This window comes from Pongo abelii, chromosome 1, assembly GCF_028885655.2.
Source record: "Pongo abelii isolate AG06213 chromosome 1, NHGRI_mPonAbe1-v2.0_pri, whole genome shotgun sequence".
Taxonomy (NCBI): Eukaryota; Metazoa; Chordata; class Mammalia; order Primates; family Hominidae; genus Pongo; species Pongo abelii.
The window spans coordinates 182,682,389-182,700,283 of NC_071985.2; the positions used below are offsets into that span (position 1 = coordinate 182,682,389).

The 17,895-nt window shown below is 35.7% G+C and overlaps 1 protein-coding gene and 1 non-coding gene across 3 annotated transcripts in view; one reads left to right on the forward strand and one right to left on the reverse strand.

The window, feature by feature from the left end:
* The window catches only part of FAF1 (Fas associated factor 1), a 534,212-nt gene that overhangs the window by 381,564 nt on the left and 134,753 nt on the right, over positions 1-17,895 (forward strand). For both annotated transcript variants that reach the window (XM_002810838.5, XM_063712405.1), the window contains 3 exons: positions 2,924-3,050; positions 4,023-4,086; positions 5,039-5,120. In XM_002810838.5, coding sequence (XP_002810884.1) covers positions 2,924-3,050; positions 4,023-4,086; positions 5,039-5,120 — 273 coding nt within the window. The remainder of the gene's footprint in view (positions 1-2,923; positions 3,051-4,022; positions 4,087-5,038; positions 5,121-17,895) is intronic.
* On the reverse strand, positions 5,227-5,333 carry LOC112130930 (U6 spliceosomal RNA). The gene has a single exon (XR_002913101.1). It is a non-coding gene; the product is annotated as a U6 spliceosomal RNA (small nuclear RNA).

Genomic DNA, 17,895 nt, shown 5'->3' on the forward strand with positions numbered 1-17,895 from the left:
TTCACACAGGTCCAAACAGTGTAGCGCTTAACAGTGATTTGTAAATGTTTGTTAAATGTTAAAGGTAATAAATGAATGCAATAAACATAATCACTAATTTTTTAGCTGTTTTTAAAATTATGAATAAATACCTTTTCTGGATTTAAAGAATTTTAGGGCAGCCATGACAGATACCAAGAGATTATCTATTCTCATCAGCAAACATTAATGAAAAAAAGTTTGTTTATCTTATTTTTTAGAAAAAGCTTTTTCTAACCTGTTAGATGGCTGATAAGAAAATATGAAGAGACTGGGAGTTCCTTATACATAATTAAGTAGTTCATTCTTGCAGATATTTCAATAATTCATATTTGAAATATACTTTTTTCAACAAAATTGGCTTTTTAGATACCTCCCTTTGAAGATGTTGTGGTTATAGGATTTTGTTTTCTGGGATTTTAAGAGGTTTGGGGATTCTCTACTTTGTGAAGGGAAAACAAATAATGGAGACACATGGAGAATATTAAAATCACTGTCTTAATATGAAGTAAGGTCCTGTTGTTATAGAAGGAGCTAATTTATTGAACAGGATTTGGAGAAAGAGGATAGATGTGGGACAGTAAAGTAAAAGGGGTAAGTATAGAAAGAAGTATATATAGAACATTACCTTTTTTCTCCTCTGTGTCTCCCCCCCCTTGTTCTTAACCTGACGCCTCAAAGGAGGGAGTGAGTACTAGGCAAGATTAAGCAAAGATTGAGATGATAGCTTACCTGATAGAGGATGTGAGAAGATTTGTCATACTCATCCTTTGTTTCTCTTCAGTTGCCTGTGAACCTGGCTAGGCACTGTAAAAGAACATGTGGTATATCTTGTAAATCTTGAGCCTTTACCTGTTTAAGACTAAGCCTCAAATTTAAAGGCAACTTCATTCTCCAGATATTTGACTACCTGAAACGCAGCGGGAACTCAAGCACTGTTGTCCTAGTAAATGTGTTGTTTTGTGGAGGAGGTTCTTTCACTGCTCTAAAATGAGAAGGCATTGTGGATTTTTAAGCTGTTGACTACCTTAAACCAGGAGGAGATCTTAGATCTACGAACAACCATTAAGGGAGGAGAACCAGTGTTTCCGTGAGAAATAGAGTTAAGATAGCAGGTAAATGCTTAAGGGAAGGACCATTTATTTATTCATCCAACAAATGTATCTTCATTATCTTGTCTATTCAAAGCATTAGAAAGATTGTCTTAAAGTTGAGAGGGAAAATATGATTATGATTCTCTGCATTAATGCTTGGGTATGCCCGAGGAGGAAATGCTGACATTTGACACTAAGTCAAATGAGAAATGTCTTGACTTCCTCATTTGGAACTCTTAGAATCACTAGATCAGCAGTTTTAAAAAGTGTTTCACGGGGTCCTGAGATCCTCTGGGTATACCCCAGGTGTCAACAGATACAAGGAAGAAAAGGCCAACTCCAAGAGCATTAAGCTCCCCATTGACCTCTCCCTGTATCAACCAGAGTAGTCCTACTTTTATGTATTGTAATATTTTGTTTGGGCCTAGGGGAGGGAGGTAACCCTTTGAAAATAAGTTAGAAAACCGCCGATGACAGATTTTTAAGATCCTTCCAGCTTTAAAATCTATGATTCAACAACTGTCTGACCTCTGACATTCCCTCTAGCTAAATTTTTATGAGTCTTTTTTTTTGAGCCAGGGTCTCTGTCACTCAGGCTAGAGTGCAGTGGTGCAAACAAGGCTCACTGCAGCCTTGACCTCGTAGGCTCAAGTGATCCTCCTGCCTCAGCCTCCCAAGTAACTAGGACCAGCGGCACACCATCATGCCAGACTTTTTTCTTTTTTCTTTTTTTTTTTTTATGTAGAGATGAGATCTGGCCATGTTGCCCCAGCTAATTATGAGTCTTATATTTTGTTTCTATTAATGCTTTTCTGGCAAAATATTTATGTTATATTAGGTTATTCTACATAGACTGAAGGATCAATTAGTTTCCCCATTTTATAACTGAAGTACATAGTGCCACATTTTAAAAGATAGAAATTTTATTTACTAAGTAATATTTATAGACTTTATTTATTGAACATAGGACAGACAAGCATGTAGCCAGATATCTTGCTTGGACCGTCTTTATACCTAAGGCATGAATATTCAGCAGTACTTACAGCCCAGTCCAAAAGTTTTACATCTCAGTATTTCAGAATCACATTCTAACCTAGAGAATAACAGCCTAGTTCGTTGAAGCAGATGTTTTTAATACCTTTTCAATTGATGTTGCTGAAAACAAAATAAACAGAGCATATTCATCAGTGCTCAGCAGATAGTAAATTCTTAGTAGTTTTTACTGAATTAAAACATTATTATTACAATTCATATGTAAAACATTATTATTACATCTCATCTTCAGTTTACAAAGAACTTTCATATATAGTGTATTTCATGTTGTCCATAACAATGTGAGGATAATGTACCATATTTCATGAAGAGAAACCTGAGAACCACTGCAGTAAGGAAGTGGAAAGTTTGAAAATGCTACCATTGCTTCTACCTGCCAAATATAAATTAGTGTGAGCTTTTTGAGAGACTCATAACTTACTTTTCTCTGACTTCTCCAGTTGTACTCATTTTCTCATTTGTTTTGCACTTACTTGTATACTATATGCTGGAGAAAAAAACAGACAAAAATCTCTGTCTTTAGTTTGTAAGCGTTCTTCATTTCCCGAAGGTTGGAGACCTTCGGTCTACAGGTATCGCAGAAAGTTTAGAAAGTATGTAAGCCTTAAAAGGAAAAAATAGTAAGCTTTACTCTAGCAAATGAGTTTATTTGATAAAAATTTTATAATGCTTATGTCCTGTTGTTATTATTATAACTTATTCTTAGAATTTGATAGGCCAAAATCAATATGAAACTAATCAGGACTTTCCTTAAATAGCAAAGCACCGATGTTCATATGGTTAGTGATAGCGATGGAGATGACTTTGAAGATGCTACAGAATTTGGGGTGGATGATGGAGAAGTATTTGGCATGGCGTCATCTGCCTTGAGAAAATCTCCAATGAGTGAGTATTAATAGCTCTTTGGGTCCAGCAATAGAATTCTTTCTTCTAGTACACAAACTTATGAAGAACATTAAATTTAAACATCTCTTACTGACCTCCAGGTTTGAGGAGATAAGATAATAGAGAGTAGGCATTCTTCATTAGAACCAGAGCCTTTTGAATTTAGATTTTATTAAACTCAGAAATTCTCAGTGCATTAGGAAAAATTCATTAAAAATGCAAGGTAGTGTAACTTTTGTTTTACATGTATAATTAATTATGACTGTCTCTCTTTAAACCTAGAGGCTGATTAACAAACAGGTGTACTTTCTGTGACTGATACTTGTTTCCCCACATCTTATTAGAGATATCAGTTTTAAGAGTAATAATGTTACTTTTCTATTCAACGGTACCCATCTTTGGAAGGAAAAAAGTAAACTAAATGTACCATCTCTTTCACTTCCACTTACAAGATGCGTACTATAGCATAACAAGACATGCTACGTGCAGAATGACCACTAAAATAATAATGGCCTATTTACTTTGCGAAATTAGAGAACTCCTGTGGGCAGAAATAGATGTGATGTTTACATAAAATTGGTTATTTTCCCAATTAATGAAGTCTTTAAAATAATATCAGACCCATTTAATATAATTTAGTCACAAGATGTCTATTTCAAGAAAACATTGAAATCCTAAATGACAACTGGGCACATATTTTAAATGCTTAGCAGGATTGTGTCCGTTGGTTTTTCAAAATTTATGAGCTTGGAATATTTTAAGGTTCTTTTTGATTCTGGTTTGATGAGATCTAATATATGTTGAGTTAAACTATCCCCTCAGATATATCACAGAAGCTAAAATTTAATTTTATTTCCTCTTTATTGATTAAATATATTTCTTATATGTGGGATTAGATGTTATGTGGTTTGTTTTTTGTGTCTATTTGTTTTGTTTTTTTTGTTTTTGTTTTTTCTTTTGTTTGTTTTTTAGTGCCAGAAAACGCAGAAAATGAAGGAGATGCCTTATTACAATTTACAGCAGAGTTTTCTTCAAGGTAGGGTTAGGACATTAACTATATAAAATTGATGCTGTTTTATGCTACTGTGATTTTTCTTGGGCAATTTTAATTATAGACTGTTTAAAATTTCTCCTTAAAGTATTCAAAGGATATACTTGTTAATTTATGTAGTCCTAATAGTGAAACACATAAATAACTAGTAAACCATTTATGCCACTTTAGAGATAGATTCAACTTATTTCTGTATGTTTATGGACGTTCAATAAATGGATCCTAGTTTAATATTTTTATTATATTCCCAAAGGACTAGGATATAGGATAATAATTTTTAGTATATCTTAGGACAGTCAAATGGAAAATCCTTTAAAATAATATTAAATTTAAAAATACTTTAAACATTTTAAATCCAAGTGAATTTTTTCCTTTAATTTTTTCTTTTGGAATTGTTTTACATTTCTTCCTTAAGTGTCAAATATAAAATGTTTTATATGCATTTGAGAGTCTGCTGAGGTGTTCAAATATAAAGAGAATTAATGTTTAATCCTCAATTTCGTGTAAATGATATTGTTTTAGTGATGTTTTCTGTTGAAATATAATATGGAAACTTTTAAAAGAAACAGTTTTTTCCCTCTATTGGAATTCTGGAATAAATGAACTAAAGTGGGAAAATAAGGCTAATGTAACTAGGAAAATCATATAAAAGTGAGTAACCAAGAGTTTCTTCTTATAAATGGCATGGTTTTATAGCACTTATTAAATTCATTTGCTAAGTGTACTTAAAATTCCAGTATTTTAGTATATCAGTATAGGCCAAGAAGAATTCTAAAAACCAATAAAGCTCATTTCCAAGCTTTTAAAGAAATGTTTTTATTTTTAGTATGCACTAGACATTAGCCCCAACATTTACTTAAAAGTCATTGATTAGACTTGTGAAATTTGAAGTGAATTTGAAATGTATTTTAATTAATAGAGTCAATTTTTCCTATAGATATGGTGATTGCCATCCTGTATTTTTTATTGGCTCATTAGAAGCTGCTTTTCAAGAGGCCTTCTATGTGAAAGCCCGAGATGTAAGTACAGTTTGACCTTTTCTGATTAAAAAGTGTGTCCCACAGGTTTACCACTAGGGCTGAGGCAATGCTTAAATGTTTTCTGTTTTTGTTTTTGTTTTTTTCCAAAAACATGGAACTCTTCACGAATTTGTATGTCATCATTGTGCATGGGCCATGCTAATCATCTCTGTATAAGTCCAATTTTAGTATATGTGCTGCTGAAGCAAGCACCGTTTTCTGTTTTCGTTTTGAGGTTGGAGACTTCATTTGTTTCTGGTTCATCTACTAACCTAGTCTTCACCAAGATACCCATTTCACAAAGGACATTAATGTAATAGGGGTACTGCTGGCTCTTGCAGAAGGCCTTGTGAAGCACTGAAATTGGTTTTTTTTTTAATGGGAGAAGAGGTGGATGTGCTTAGAAGGGACCAGGCTACGTATTTGTATTCTTTTCAGTTACGCAAATGACTAGTTCTTGATAGATTTGTTCTTTAGTCTTTTCCCAAAATGATTATTCTATGTAGTGATATATATCTAACAACTGCAATATTTTTCCCCAAAAGTCACTTTGGGCCCCTGCCCACCCCCCAAAAAAGATTTTAAACATAGAAATGGACTTTGTGATCTTGAAGTCTATATATAATAAGAAGCCCATAACAAGAATTTAGAAGATAAATTTTGAGCAAGAAGATTCTAATCACTATTTGTATGTTGTCACAGCAGTCAAGACATCAGTAATCTGGCTCCTGCCTATCTGTGTAGCTTCAGCTCTTCCCATTCCCTGCCTCACACTTAATAAATAAATCTAGCAATAGTGTACCATTTGTATTTCCCCATAATCTTACTCTTTCTTCGTGCTTCCCCACTGCTAGAAATGCCTTTCATTCTGCTCTTTACCTGGATGACTCCTCCTCCTCCTCTGAAACTTACCTTTTCCAGCTCCTCCCCTTCTCTCACATTGGCAGCACCTACCCCTTTAGCACTTCCCAGTGAAAAACCCTCTGCTTATCTCTTATTGTTAAACTTAACACAGTGTTTATAATTATCCATTCTACATATGTCTTCCCAGGAGTTTTGATTTTCTTTTGGCAGGGACTATCCTGTATGTCCCTGTACTTAGTAAAAATTCAGTAAATGTTTAATAAATCAAGGAATAAAGAAAGGGAAGAAGGAAGGAATAGTGTGTACATGGAGTAGAGGGGAAAGCTATTGGAATTAAAGAGAGCAAGGAGTTTGAGAACAGAGTGCAAGGATGCCTCTGAGATTTCTATTTTCTAGATTATGTTAAATTCTGATACAAAGAAAAATTCATTTAAAAATAAATTTTAAAAATCAAATTCCAAGATGATTAATCAGATTAGAGCTATAATTGACAGTCTAATGAATTTAGAGTAAGAAACTTCTTTACCCTAAGAATAGCAGAATAGCCCTTTTAAAAGCTGTTTTAAGCAATTATGTTTCAACTGTTAAATCTATATAAAAATGGCTATTTTTAAAGAAATGCATGTTTATGGCAATATATGTTTATGGTGTTCATAAGTATAGGTTTATGGAAAGTACTAGGCTGGACGTGATGGCTCATGCCTGTAATCCAGCACTTTGGGAAGCCACGGCAAGTGGATCACTTGAGCTCAGGAGTTCAAGATCAGCCTGAGCAACCTGGTGAAACCCCGTCTTTACAAAAAATCATACAAAAATTAGCCAGGTGTGGTGACCCATGCCTCTAGTCCCAGCTACTTGGGGGGCTGAGGCAGGAGGATTGCTTGAGCCCAGGAGGTGGAGGCTGCAGTGAGCCGAGATCATGCCACTGCACTCCAGCCTGGATAACAGGTGATATTCTTTCTCGGAAGGAAAAAAGAAAATACTGAAAAGCAAAGAGAAAATATTCTAACACAGATTAACTGTTAACTTTGTTATGCTCTTTGCATATTATGGTATGTTTAGTTGAGCATATATATGGATTTTTAGTATAAAATTTAGTCATGTTATAATCCTGTAATAACAGCTTTTTTACCTTTTAATATTATATGATCACTTTCTTAATTATAACTTCTTTTATAGTATTTTAACTTTTATTATAAAAAATTATTTAAATTTTAATACAGAAAAAGTACTATAGTACAATAAATAGCCAAATCCCCTATACCTACCTTTAATAATTAGGAAAATTTTGCCATATTTGTATCTTCCATATATAGGCATCTCAAAGTCTTAATGGAGTTTTAAGGCTTAATGACTTAAAAGGATTAACTGCTACAGATTGACAAAAGAGCAGCATTTGAAATTTATTTATATTTTTATACTTATTTGGATTTGTGATTTTGATGAATAAATTTTTATGATAAATTTTTGTTTCAGTTCCTCTGATTAAAAATGACGAATGTTGACTGGAACAGAAAATAAATTAAAAATTTATTCAAAATTCACAAAAACAAACAAGTATAAAATAAATATAAATAATTAAAACTTCAAATAATTTTTTAATAGTTTAAAATTATTTAAGTTATTGAAACTTAAACTGCACAGAAACATTTAGGGTATCCTGTATATTTATTATTTTTTGCTAAGCCATTTCAAAATAAATTATAGATGTCATAATTTACCCCTAAAAACTTCAACATGCATTTTCCAAAAATAATGATATTCTCCTACGTAATCACAATGCCATTTTCACATATAACAAAATTAACAATAATTCTCTAATATTATCTACTATCCAGTGCATATACAGACTTCACCAGTCATCCCCAGAATTTCTTTTCTGCTGTTTTTTTGGAACCACAATCCACTCAAGGATCAGAAATTATATTTGAGTATTAGATATCTTAAATACCTTTTAAGCAAGCACCATCTCTCCCCATTTTTTCCCCCTTGGCATTTGCTTTGTGAAGAAATCAGACCGGATGATTTGTAGATGGTTCCAAATTCTGGATTTGTGTGATTGTTTCCTTGTGATATTATTTTTCTGATTTCCTGAAAAATGGATATTAGGTCTAAAAGCTTTGTTAGATTTAGGTGAAATGCTTTGTAAAAGAATGCTTTGTAAAGTAATACTGAATATTTTATTTTAACAGGATTTTTAATGTTTATGGAGTCTTTCATTGTATGGCTATGTTGTTATATTTAAACAATCACTTATTAGACATAAATATGTTTGAAAGAATATCTAATTATAGTTTTAAAATAATGTATTTTTCAACTTATTCTTTGATAATAGTGCATTTCTCTGCTTACCAGTAGTTGAAGTAACCAGAAAATGTCACAGCCTTTTGTAACTTAAACTGTAGCTCCCAAAACAGGTATAGATATTTTTAAAAACCCATTTCCAAAGCTTCCAAATACATACTGTAAGATACACTATGTATACCTCACACATTTTAGCTTTAAATGCAGATAACTTACACTTAAAAATACAGTATATCGTAGACAAAAGAACTTTTACTAAGTGTCTTGTACAGTAAATTGGCATTTGGATTTATTCAGACTGATAATCCCCTGAGGAATATAAGCTCTTGTTTATTAACTCCTGGATATTTCTAATGAAACAATTGATTGTTTGCTTTTCTTAGTGTCTAGGTGTTTTAGCAGATGAAAAATTATTGGTTCATGTAATTAAATATTTTACTTCATATTCGATTTGTAACCAAAATCCACTGACCTCCCTGGACTGATAAAAATGTCTTTATCTTTATTCCTTTGTCCAGTGCTTTTTTCTTTCCTCATTTCTCTTTTCCAAGTTACAGACCAACAATTTATGTACAGTTTATTACATTTCTATAAACTTAAGTTTAACTCCATGAGAGATAAATTATTCAAAATTAAATCTAAACAGGTTCATTTATTGAAGTCATCAAGCAGATTGTATACATCTTCTTTTAATTGTGTAAGTATAGTAATTGTAATGTTACTTCAGAATTCTATGATGCTCTGTGGTTTATAAAACATGTTCCTCTACATATCTCGTTTGAACTCCACACCCAAACAGTGAAATAGGGATATATAATCCTCATATTCCCATTTTAGAGATGAGAAAGTCCAGAAAAGCTACATGACTTGCCTACAACACACTGACAGTAAGTAGTAGGGACCAAATAAGAACTCACATGTTCCATGACAGGTAAATATGGTTTACACTATCCCACCACACTTGAGTTTTCATTGCTAACTGCTGTACTGCAGGATTTAATGATCAAACTTCATCTCTCCTTTTCATATTTCACACTTGAGAGTTAACAGATTTTGCTCAAGATTATTTTTTAAAACTTTTGAATGAATCATTTTTCAGAAAACAGTTTGCTCATGTTCAAACATTTTAAGGCAAATGTGACGGATACTGTGGCACTCTTACTAAATTTTCTTCATCTTAAATATCACATGTTTAATTTAAACTGTGGGAGGCACATTAATTTTACCAGGGCAACAGATGAGCCTCAAACACCAGCATTCTTCACTTGAAGTGAGAAATTGAGTTCCAAGAGTAAATAAAAACAAGATTGAAGGTTTAAATCCTCTGCTAGGCTTTTTGAACTTATATACTCATTAAATGTTTATTGGAGTGGTGGGATTACAAAGGATTTGGGGAGCTTCATCAACTGGTATATAGTTAATCACTAAGTAAAACACTACATTTGATAAAGTGTTTCTCACGATGCCACATTCAATCCATCTTAATGAAAACTGCTTCAAACTGATTTCATTTGAGAGCACTTGGTGGTGAGAGTACTCGTAGTTCTTTTTGCCTTTTTTCTTGAGGAATTTACAGTACTGTACGAAGCAGACCTTCCAACTTTGGTGAAGTAGTTATTCTAAGTTTTCATGTTTCTTTTAAGTATATCGTGACAAAGTATTGACTTCTGATAATATACTGATCAGTTTTATGTCTTCCTTCCTTGCCCTTAACTATGAAGGACACTCATCCAATTGAGGGCTATAAATGTTTATCACATGCTCTCTAAGGATCTGGGAAATAGAGGTTTCCTGCTTTTGCTCAGTCTAATGAGGTAAATGAAACAATATAAACAGATCCATATAGTATAATATACCATAGAAGCAAAGAGAAGAGGTACCTTCAACTACCTTAGAAGTTCAGGGGAAAGATTTTTCTTTTCTTTTCTTTTTTTTCTTTTCTTTTCTTTTCTTTTCTTTTCTTTTCCAGATGGAGTATCACTCTGTCACTCAGTTTGGAGTGCAGTGGCGCCATCTCGGCTCACTGCAAACTCCGTCTCCTGAGTTCAAGCGATTCTCCTGCCTCGGCCTCCTGAGTAGCTGGGACTACAGATGCATGCCACCACGCCCTGCTAATTTTTGTGTTTTTAGTAGAGATGGGGTTTCACCATGTTGGCCAGACTGGTCTTGAACTCCTGACCTCAGGTGATCCACCCACCTCAGCCTCCCAGAGTGCTGCGATTACAGGCATGAGCTACCGCACCCAGCCTAGGGGGAAGATTTCTAGAGGACATACCTCTGACCTGAATCTTAAATGATGAGAAAAACTTAGGCAAATAACAGAATTCTAAACAGAATGAAGAACAAAAGTAAAGGCAATGGAAGATTAAAGTGAGGAAACGACAACCAGTTTGGTATTACTGGAGCAAAAAAATGCAGGACAGAGTTGCATTGCTAGGCATGATGCTGATAAAATCAGTGGGTGCCAAGGCATGAAGGGGCCTGTGATGCCCTGGCATTAGCTGACATTTAAAATCTGTTTTTAGGCTGGGCATGGTGACTTACACCTGTAATCCCAACACTTTGAGGGGCCAAGGTGGGAGGATCGTTTGATCCCAGGAGTTCTAGACCAGACTGGGCAACATGGTGAGATCACCATCTCTACAAAAAAAAAAAAGAAAAACGAACAAACAAAAACAATTAGCCAGGTGTGGTGGCATGTGCCTGTGGTCCCAGTTACTCAAGAGGCTGAATCAGGAGCATCACTTGAGCCCACAAAAGGTCTAGCATGTAGTGAGCCATGTTCGTGCCACTGCACTCCAGCCTGGGCAACAGAACAAGACCCTATCCTGGTGCAGGGGCGGCGGGGGGGCGGTGCGGAGATGAGTCTTTTTTTTCCTTGGAGCCTCCCCACCTCTCATGCCTACTATCCCTGAATTCTCTTCTTCTACACCACCAAAAGTACCCTAGAGAATCATTAGATGTTTATAGTAACGAAAAATCAACAGGAATAAAAATCTCAATGGCAGGGCTTATCTCCCATGTGAAGGATTGTTCCTTTCCCAAGCATTCCTTTGGGAGTCTGAGCTTTGATATTAGTAATTTCATTACAGCTCCAAAGAGCTGACTTTACACCAGTGCTTTTTCCAAATATTATACATAAATTAAGGGAATCAGTACTCAATTGCTGATTTCCCACTTAGTAGCTCTGTGGCCCTAAACAAGTAATGAGCCTATGTCTAATATGGAAAAAACATGATGATGATAGTATTTACTTTATACAGATTGTTTTGAGACTTAAGTGGGATGCTACCCATAAATGCACCCAGCACTGTGGATAAGATAGATGGTGCCATTAAGCAGTTTTGGACAAATTTGAGAAATGTTTGTAAAATAACAAAACTGATTTTCTCATTCAATTATGAACTAGTTCTAGGAACGGTTTCAGAAAGGAATTTTGAGAACTCCATGAGCATTTCTACCACTAAAATTAGTAGTTCACGTTTAACAGTGCTCTTAGTTATCAAATTTTATTATATATTTTTTAATCAGCCCATTTTAAAGTCATGCTATTTCTACTGCTTTATGTTGAAAGAAATCTAAATGCCATCATTGATCATTGTCTTTTAAGAAAAATAAGTTCTACACAAATTTGAGGCCACAGCTGTAGTTGGTAAGTTTCTAGCTCACCACACAATATCCAGAAAACCAGGCAAACAAACTTCTTTGTGCTTTGGAAAATATGCCCAGTCTGCTTATCTTGTCTGTGTTATTTTTTCCATTTAAATTCCTTAAAGTCAGGAAAATGTCTTTTATAGTAATTTTGTATGACAGCTGGGACAGCATCCTGCACATGTGTGAAATAAGACTTAGAATGCTAATATTTTTTTTTAGGAAAATATATTTGAATTATACAAATAATGCATTTGCTGTAAGAGAATGAAAATACAGATGCATTTTAAGTAGAAAATGACACCACATAATTCCAAACCTGAAAATAACCACTATTTATTAAATGCTTTTACTTTCTAAATGTGATTTTTAAAAAAATCTATAAACATGTATATCAGTCAAAAAGCTGATATAGTTTATATAAATACAACCATACCAAACCTGCTGTTCTGTAATTAGATGTTTCTACTAAATAGTATATTTGTTAGTACCACTTAGAATTTGCCTTTAATTCTCCAATTATCAGATCTGCCTAATTAAAATTGCAAAAATCTTTAGTGTCCATATTAAAATTATTTCTTAAATTAGTTCAAAACTTACTAGTTTAGAAATACACTGCCATTTGGCCGGGCGCAGTGGCTCACGCCTGTAATCCCAGCACTTTGGGAGGCCGAGGTGGGTGGATCACAAGATCAAGAGATCGAGATCATCCTGGCTAACACGGTGATACCCCGTCTCTATTAAAAATATAAAAAATTAGCCGGGCGTGGTGGCGGGTGCCCGTAGTCCAGCTACTCGGGAGACTGAGGCAGGAGAATGGCGTGAACCCGGGAAGCGGAGCTTGCAGTGAGCCGAGATCATGCCACTGCACTCCAGCCTGGGCGACAGAGCGAGACCCTGTCTCAAAAAAAAAAAGAAAAAGAAAAAAGAGTTAATACAACTCTATATGCTTAAACACAGCTTGTTTTTATAATACATAGTATTCTACTTAGAAATCTGTTTGTCAGACAATATTTGATGGTATTAAAAAGCTACTGAACATGTATACCCATAAATCATTGTAATTCTTATGATTTTCAGTAAGAATGCATTATTAATATATTTTTAGTGAAAAATTATTAATTTATCTTCAAGTCTTTACTGCTATAGTCTGTCACCTTTTGGAATGTGGAAGTAGATATAAGTAGGCTATGGGTTCTTGTTCTCTTCCTCAGTGTCCTAAAAGTGGGAGAGAGGAGTACACTTGACATTCGCACTCCTTTTGTCATGCTTGTTTAACAGGCCTATTGCTGACTAGGAGTAGTGTTACCCCTCCCCATAGAGAATAGTAAAGGGTTAGAAAAATCCTTCCTGCACTTATAAGAGACTACTATACCAAAGTCCTTAGTACTGTGTCTAAATGTTTACCTGGAAAACCAATGAGAGTTGGCCTGACACTGCCTACTTCCTTGCCTACCCAGTCCCTCTTCCAGCCTCCCCAAAGAGTATGCCTGCTTCTCTATAATTTGCTGTAAGAGCCAATCATTTCAGCTTCTCATGTCCTTATTCATAAAAACTTTAGCCACATGGTGGCCTTCCTCAAATATATTGTATTACCTGAGTATTACAGTCTAAGCAATGAAAACTGATAAAGATCTATACCCAATGAACATCTGTCAGCTTATTTTGAGAGTTTGATTTTACTTTAGGCTTTTCTTTTTTTAGACAGAGTCTCACCCCGTTGCCCAGGATGGAGTGTAGTGGCACAATTTCAGCTCACTGCAACCTCTGCCTCCCAGTTTCAAGCAATTCTACCTCAGGCTCCCAAGTAGCTGGGATTACAGGTTCACCCCACCACACCCAGCTAATTTTTTGTATTTTTAGTAGAGATGGGGTTTCGCCATGTTGGCCAGGCTGGTCTTGAGCTCCTGAGCTCAGATGATCCAACTGCCTCGGCCTCCCAAAGTGCTGAGATTACAGGCGTGAGCCACTGCACCTAGGGAAGGCGTTGTTTTTTTTTGTTTTTAACCCTCTGACTTCCATATGACAGTGCTGCCTATGCAAGATTCAGATATCTGTGTCCTCAAGATTTCAGAATGCTATCCCAACATCTGCTTCAGAAAGGGAGAGGAAAAAGACACCATCCTGGCATCTCCTCATCTTCAGTAGCTGTTTCTTTTTGGAACCTCTCCAATTTGGTTGATGCCTGTTGGTCTCTGAAATCATATTCAGGAGCTAAACAGGGCTAAGTTTTGTGATTCTTTTCACAATGCAACCTTCACTCTGGTGTTTTACTCTTTAAAGATAACTAGCTTGGAGTTCTTTGAACAGATGGGGCCATTGACATTGCTGGGCCTTTCCCAAACTTTTCCTTTGTTTTTTGTCTTTTTTACTCTTCTTTTTCTCACTGTCACGTATATTGAAAATTCCGCTTCAGGCCAGGCACAGTGGCTCACGCCTGTAATCTCAGCACTTTGGGAGGCCAAAGCGGGCAGATCACGTGAGGTCAGGAGTTCAAGGCCAGCCTGGCCAACATGGTGAAACCCCATCTCTACTAAAAACACAAAAATTAGCCGGGCATGGTGGCAGGTGCCTGCAATCTCAGCTACTCAGGAGGCTGAGGCAGGAGAATCGCTTGAACCCAGGAGGCAGAGTTTGCAGTGAGCTGAGATGGTGCCATCAGCCTGGGCAACAGAACAAGACTCTGTCTCAAAAAAAAAAAGAGAAAAATTCAGCTTCAGTCACAGAGAAGTCACTCTCTCCTACTTTTACTGTGGTTTGTTTGTTTCTACTTACAGCATTGATGTCCTACTTTTAAAATTCAGCTCAAGTATCACCTTCGCAGGCCAGGTGTGTGATCCTAGCACTTTGGGAGGCCAGGTCAGGAGGATCACTTGAGCCCAGGAGTTCGAGACCAGCTTGGGCAACATAGTGAGACCCCATCTCTATTAAAAACAATTTTTTTTAAAGTATCATCTTCATAAAGAAGCAGCCAATCTGATGTTCATGCCTAGACCCCAGGACTTCCTCTATTACTACTCATTACTACTGATTTGCCAGCCTTACTTCCTCACTACTCCCATCTAGAAAAGAGTTTTAACAGACTTGTGACCTTCAGAACTGTATGCCACCCAAGCACAAAAAAGTGTAGTGACTTTCCCAAGGTCACATAGCTGGGCAATGGCAAAGCAGGAATTTGAACCCAGATAGTGTGGCTGCCTACTCTCCTGCTTCTGTTCTCATATTGCACTTATCTTGAGTCATGATTGTATGCTCTGTGGTACCTGTGAACATCCATATACAAGAATAGCATTGTAGAAGTTGGCAAGTACTGGAATGATCCAAATTAGATGCTGGATTTAAAACAATAAATAAAACAGCTACAAAGGACATGTGGGAGTACTTGGGGGAAATTTGAATATGGACTGTGTATTAGATGATATTGTAACAATATTAAATGTCTTAGGTGTGATATAAATATGATGATTATGTAAGGGAATGTATTATTCTCAAGACAGATTTCTTTAGGGTAGAAGGGTCATGGTATCTGCAAACATTCAGATGTTTCAGGGAAGTATTAAAAGAATGATAAAGCAAATACGGCAAAATGCTAATGATTGGTAAATCTAGGTGAAGAATAAATAGGTGTTTATTGTATCATTGTATCCATTGTTTGTATCAATGAGCCATCTCCAAACTTAAAAAGTGATAGCGATAATGATTCTGATTACTATGGTGATGATGAGGGAAAAGGAGAACAGAAATGGGAAGGAGAGAAAGCAAGTCAGGTCCAATTTACACAAGGAAATTATTTTATACTATAATTTTAACACTGAAAAAAACTATGAACTACATTGTACCATTCCCAGAAATTGTCATATCAACTTTAAAAGCATTGAACATGCAGATTATGGATATTCTGGTACTGAAAATACAACCCTTTCTTTTTAGTTCATCAGCAAATATTTCCTTAGTATCTGCTCTCTGCCTGGCTTATTTTGAGACACAGCGCATTTCTTCCAGCTCTAATATTCTATGGTTCTGTGACACTAAGAGTCTAAATACAATAGCTACTGTAGCTTAAGGCCAAGTCACATTGGTTGCTGTCAGCTGGGCATTTCTTAAGCATCAACTTAGTACCTTAGCTCCTGGATTTGAATGTGAAGATTAGTGAGGCACTGAACTCAGAGACACAATAAGCATCCCAGACACTATTGCCAGTAGGAAAAATGAAGGAGCTGCTTAATCTTTAATACATTTTCATGGCCATTATTTCTCTTGAAATTGCTTTCAAAACCCTTTATTTTGCATGGATAGTTCAGGAATCTTCATCCTAACAGCTACCTTTCATTCAGCACCTACTATGGGCCAGGCCTTGTAAATAGGTACTTAACCTACATTATCTGAGATGCTTACAACAACCCATTTGCCCCATGGTCACACAGCTGCTAAATGGCAGAACTTGATTTAGAACAGAGCTCTCTGTTACTTTAAAGCTTGGAGACTTCTTTTGCACTGTGTTACTAAAACTTAGATTACAGAGAGGGAATCAGGAGAATGTAGCTTGGTTGTTTGCCTTTGTGGTCCGCTAGACTTAGACCCTCTCTGCCAAATTAGAAAGGACAAATAAAATATATTCTTTTTAATGCCCCAATATTATCATTTGTTAGATGGTACTACAATTAAACGTTTGCCTCCGCACATTCTTTCCCACAACTTTTTGAGGGTAAGGAAACTGTTTCATTCATCTTTATAGTCTCAATCCCTAATACATAGGTACTCTTTAAATGTTATTGAACTAAATTATTAATGGGCCAAAGGAAAAACTGGTTATAGTAATAGAAATCAAAACATTTTCTTACTCGTTTTCTGTGGTACTGCTTTTCTTCTCAAAAGCAATTTTCTGATTAGTTTGCCATTTCAACTCTTCCAAATTGGTTGATATGCTTAACCCAGTTCTCACTCTTTTGGCCTGTGCTTAATTGAGCTCAGTAAGATAATCAGAAATCTGAGTCTGGAGTCCGTTTATCTGTGACTGTAATTTAATCAGATTTATATAGCCTAAATTTACTAGCACTTCCATACTATTGAGTCTTTATATTTTGCTTATTTATTGTTATAAAAGCAGCAGAAAATTTTCTGTTGAAAGCTTATGTCAGAGAAAAGATTATTTTAAAATTATTAGTTTTCCTTTTGAAAGCTACTTTGGGGTACCCACAGCCTGAAGATCCTCTTGTGATACTCTTTTTATCATCTTCTTTCTCACATTCATTCTAGAGCTTAAAGTGGGAATTTTTTTTTTAAGTGTGTTTTCCTGGCATCTCATGTTTAACAGTGTCAGGGGTTTGTGTCCCTGGAACGAAAACTGTTTCTCCAGAGTCTTTTTTCTCTCAGCTTCCAGTGAAAAGAGGGGCGAGGCGAGCCAGTCGCTTACCACAAAGCAGTGCCACCACAAAGGAAAGATTAAGGGTTTAGAGAGAGGTCAATGTGGGTTTTTCTCTAACTAAACACTTTCCTAAAGTTTCCTTGTGGAAAAATAATGAAGTCATCTCGGAGTTTTTAAAGAATTTTTATTTCTTTTTCACCGTCTGCATTCGCTTGTCTTCTCAGCATGGATGTTTAATCTTCCTAGGCTTTGTGAATTGGCCCAAATGAATAAGTGGTGAGCTGTCTCTCTAGGAGCTAGAGGCTTATTCTAAGGGCCTAATCACTGAGTAAACACATCTTTGCCCTCCCTCTCACAACTGCGATATAATAGTCGAGATTCTAGCACAGTAACCTGGATATTGCAGGGACCAGTGCTTTGAAATGCAGAATGGTTGATCCTCCAAAACAGACAGTGCCTGATCTTCGCCTGCCTCTTTCTTCTTTTTTAAATTAAATATTGCCAAAGAGATGCCGTTTTATTGCTTGATATTGTGCATTAGTGCCCTGGATTTCCAAGTTTAGTTTCAGTCAACACTGTCGGCTGCACTTA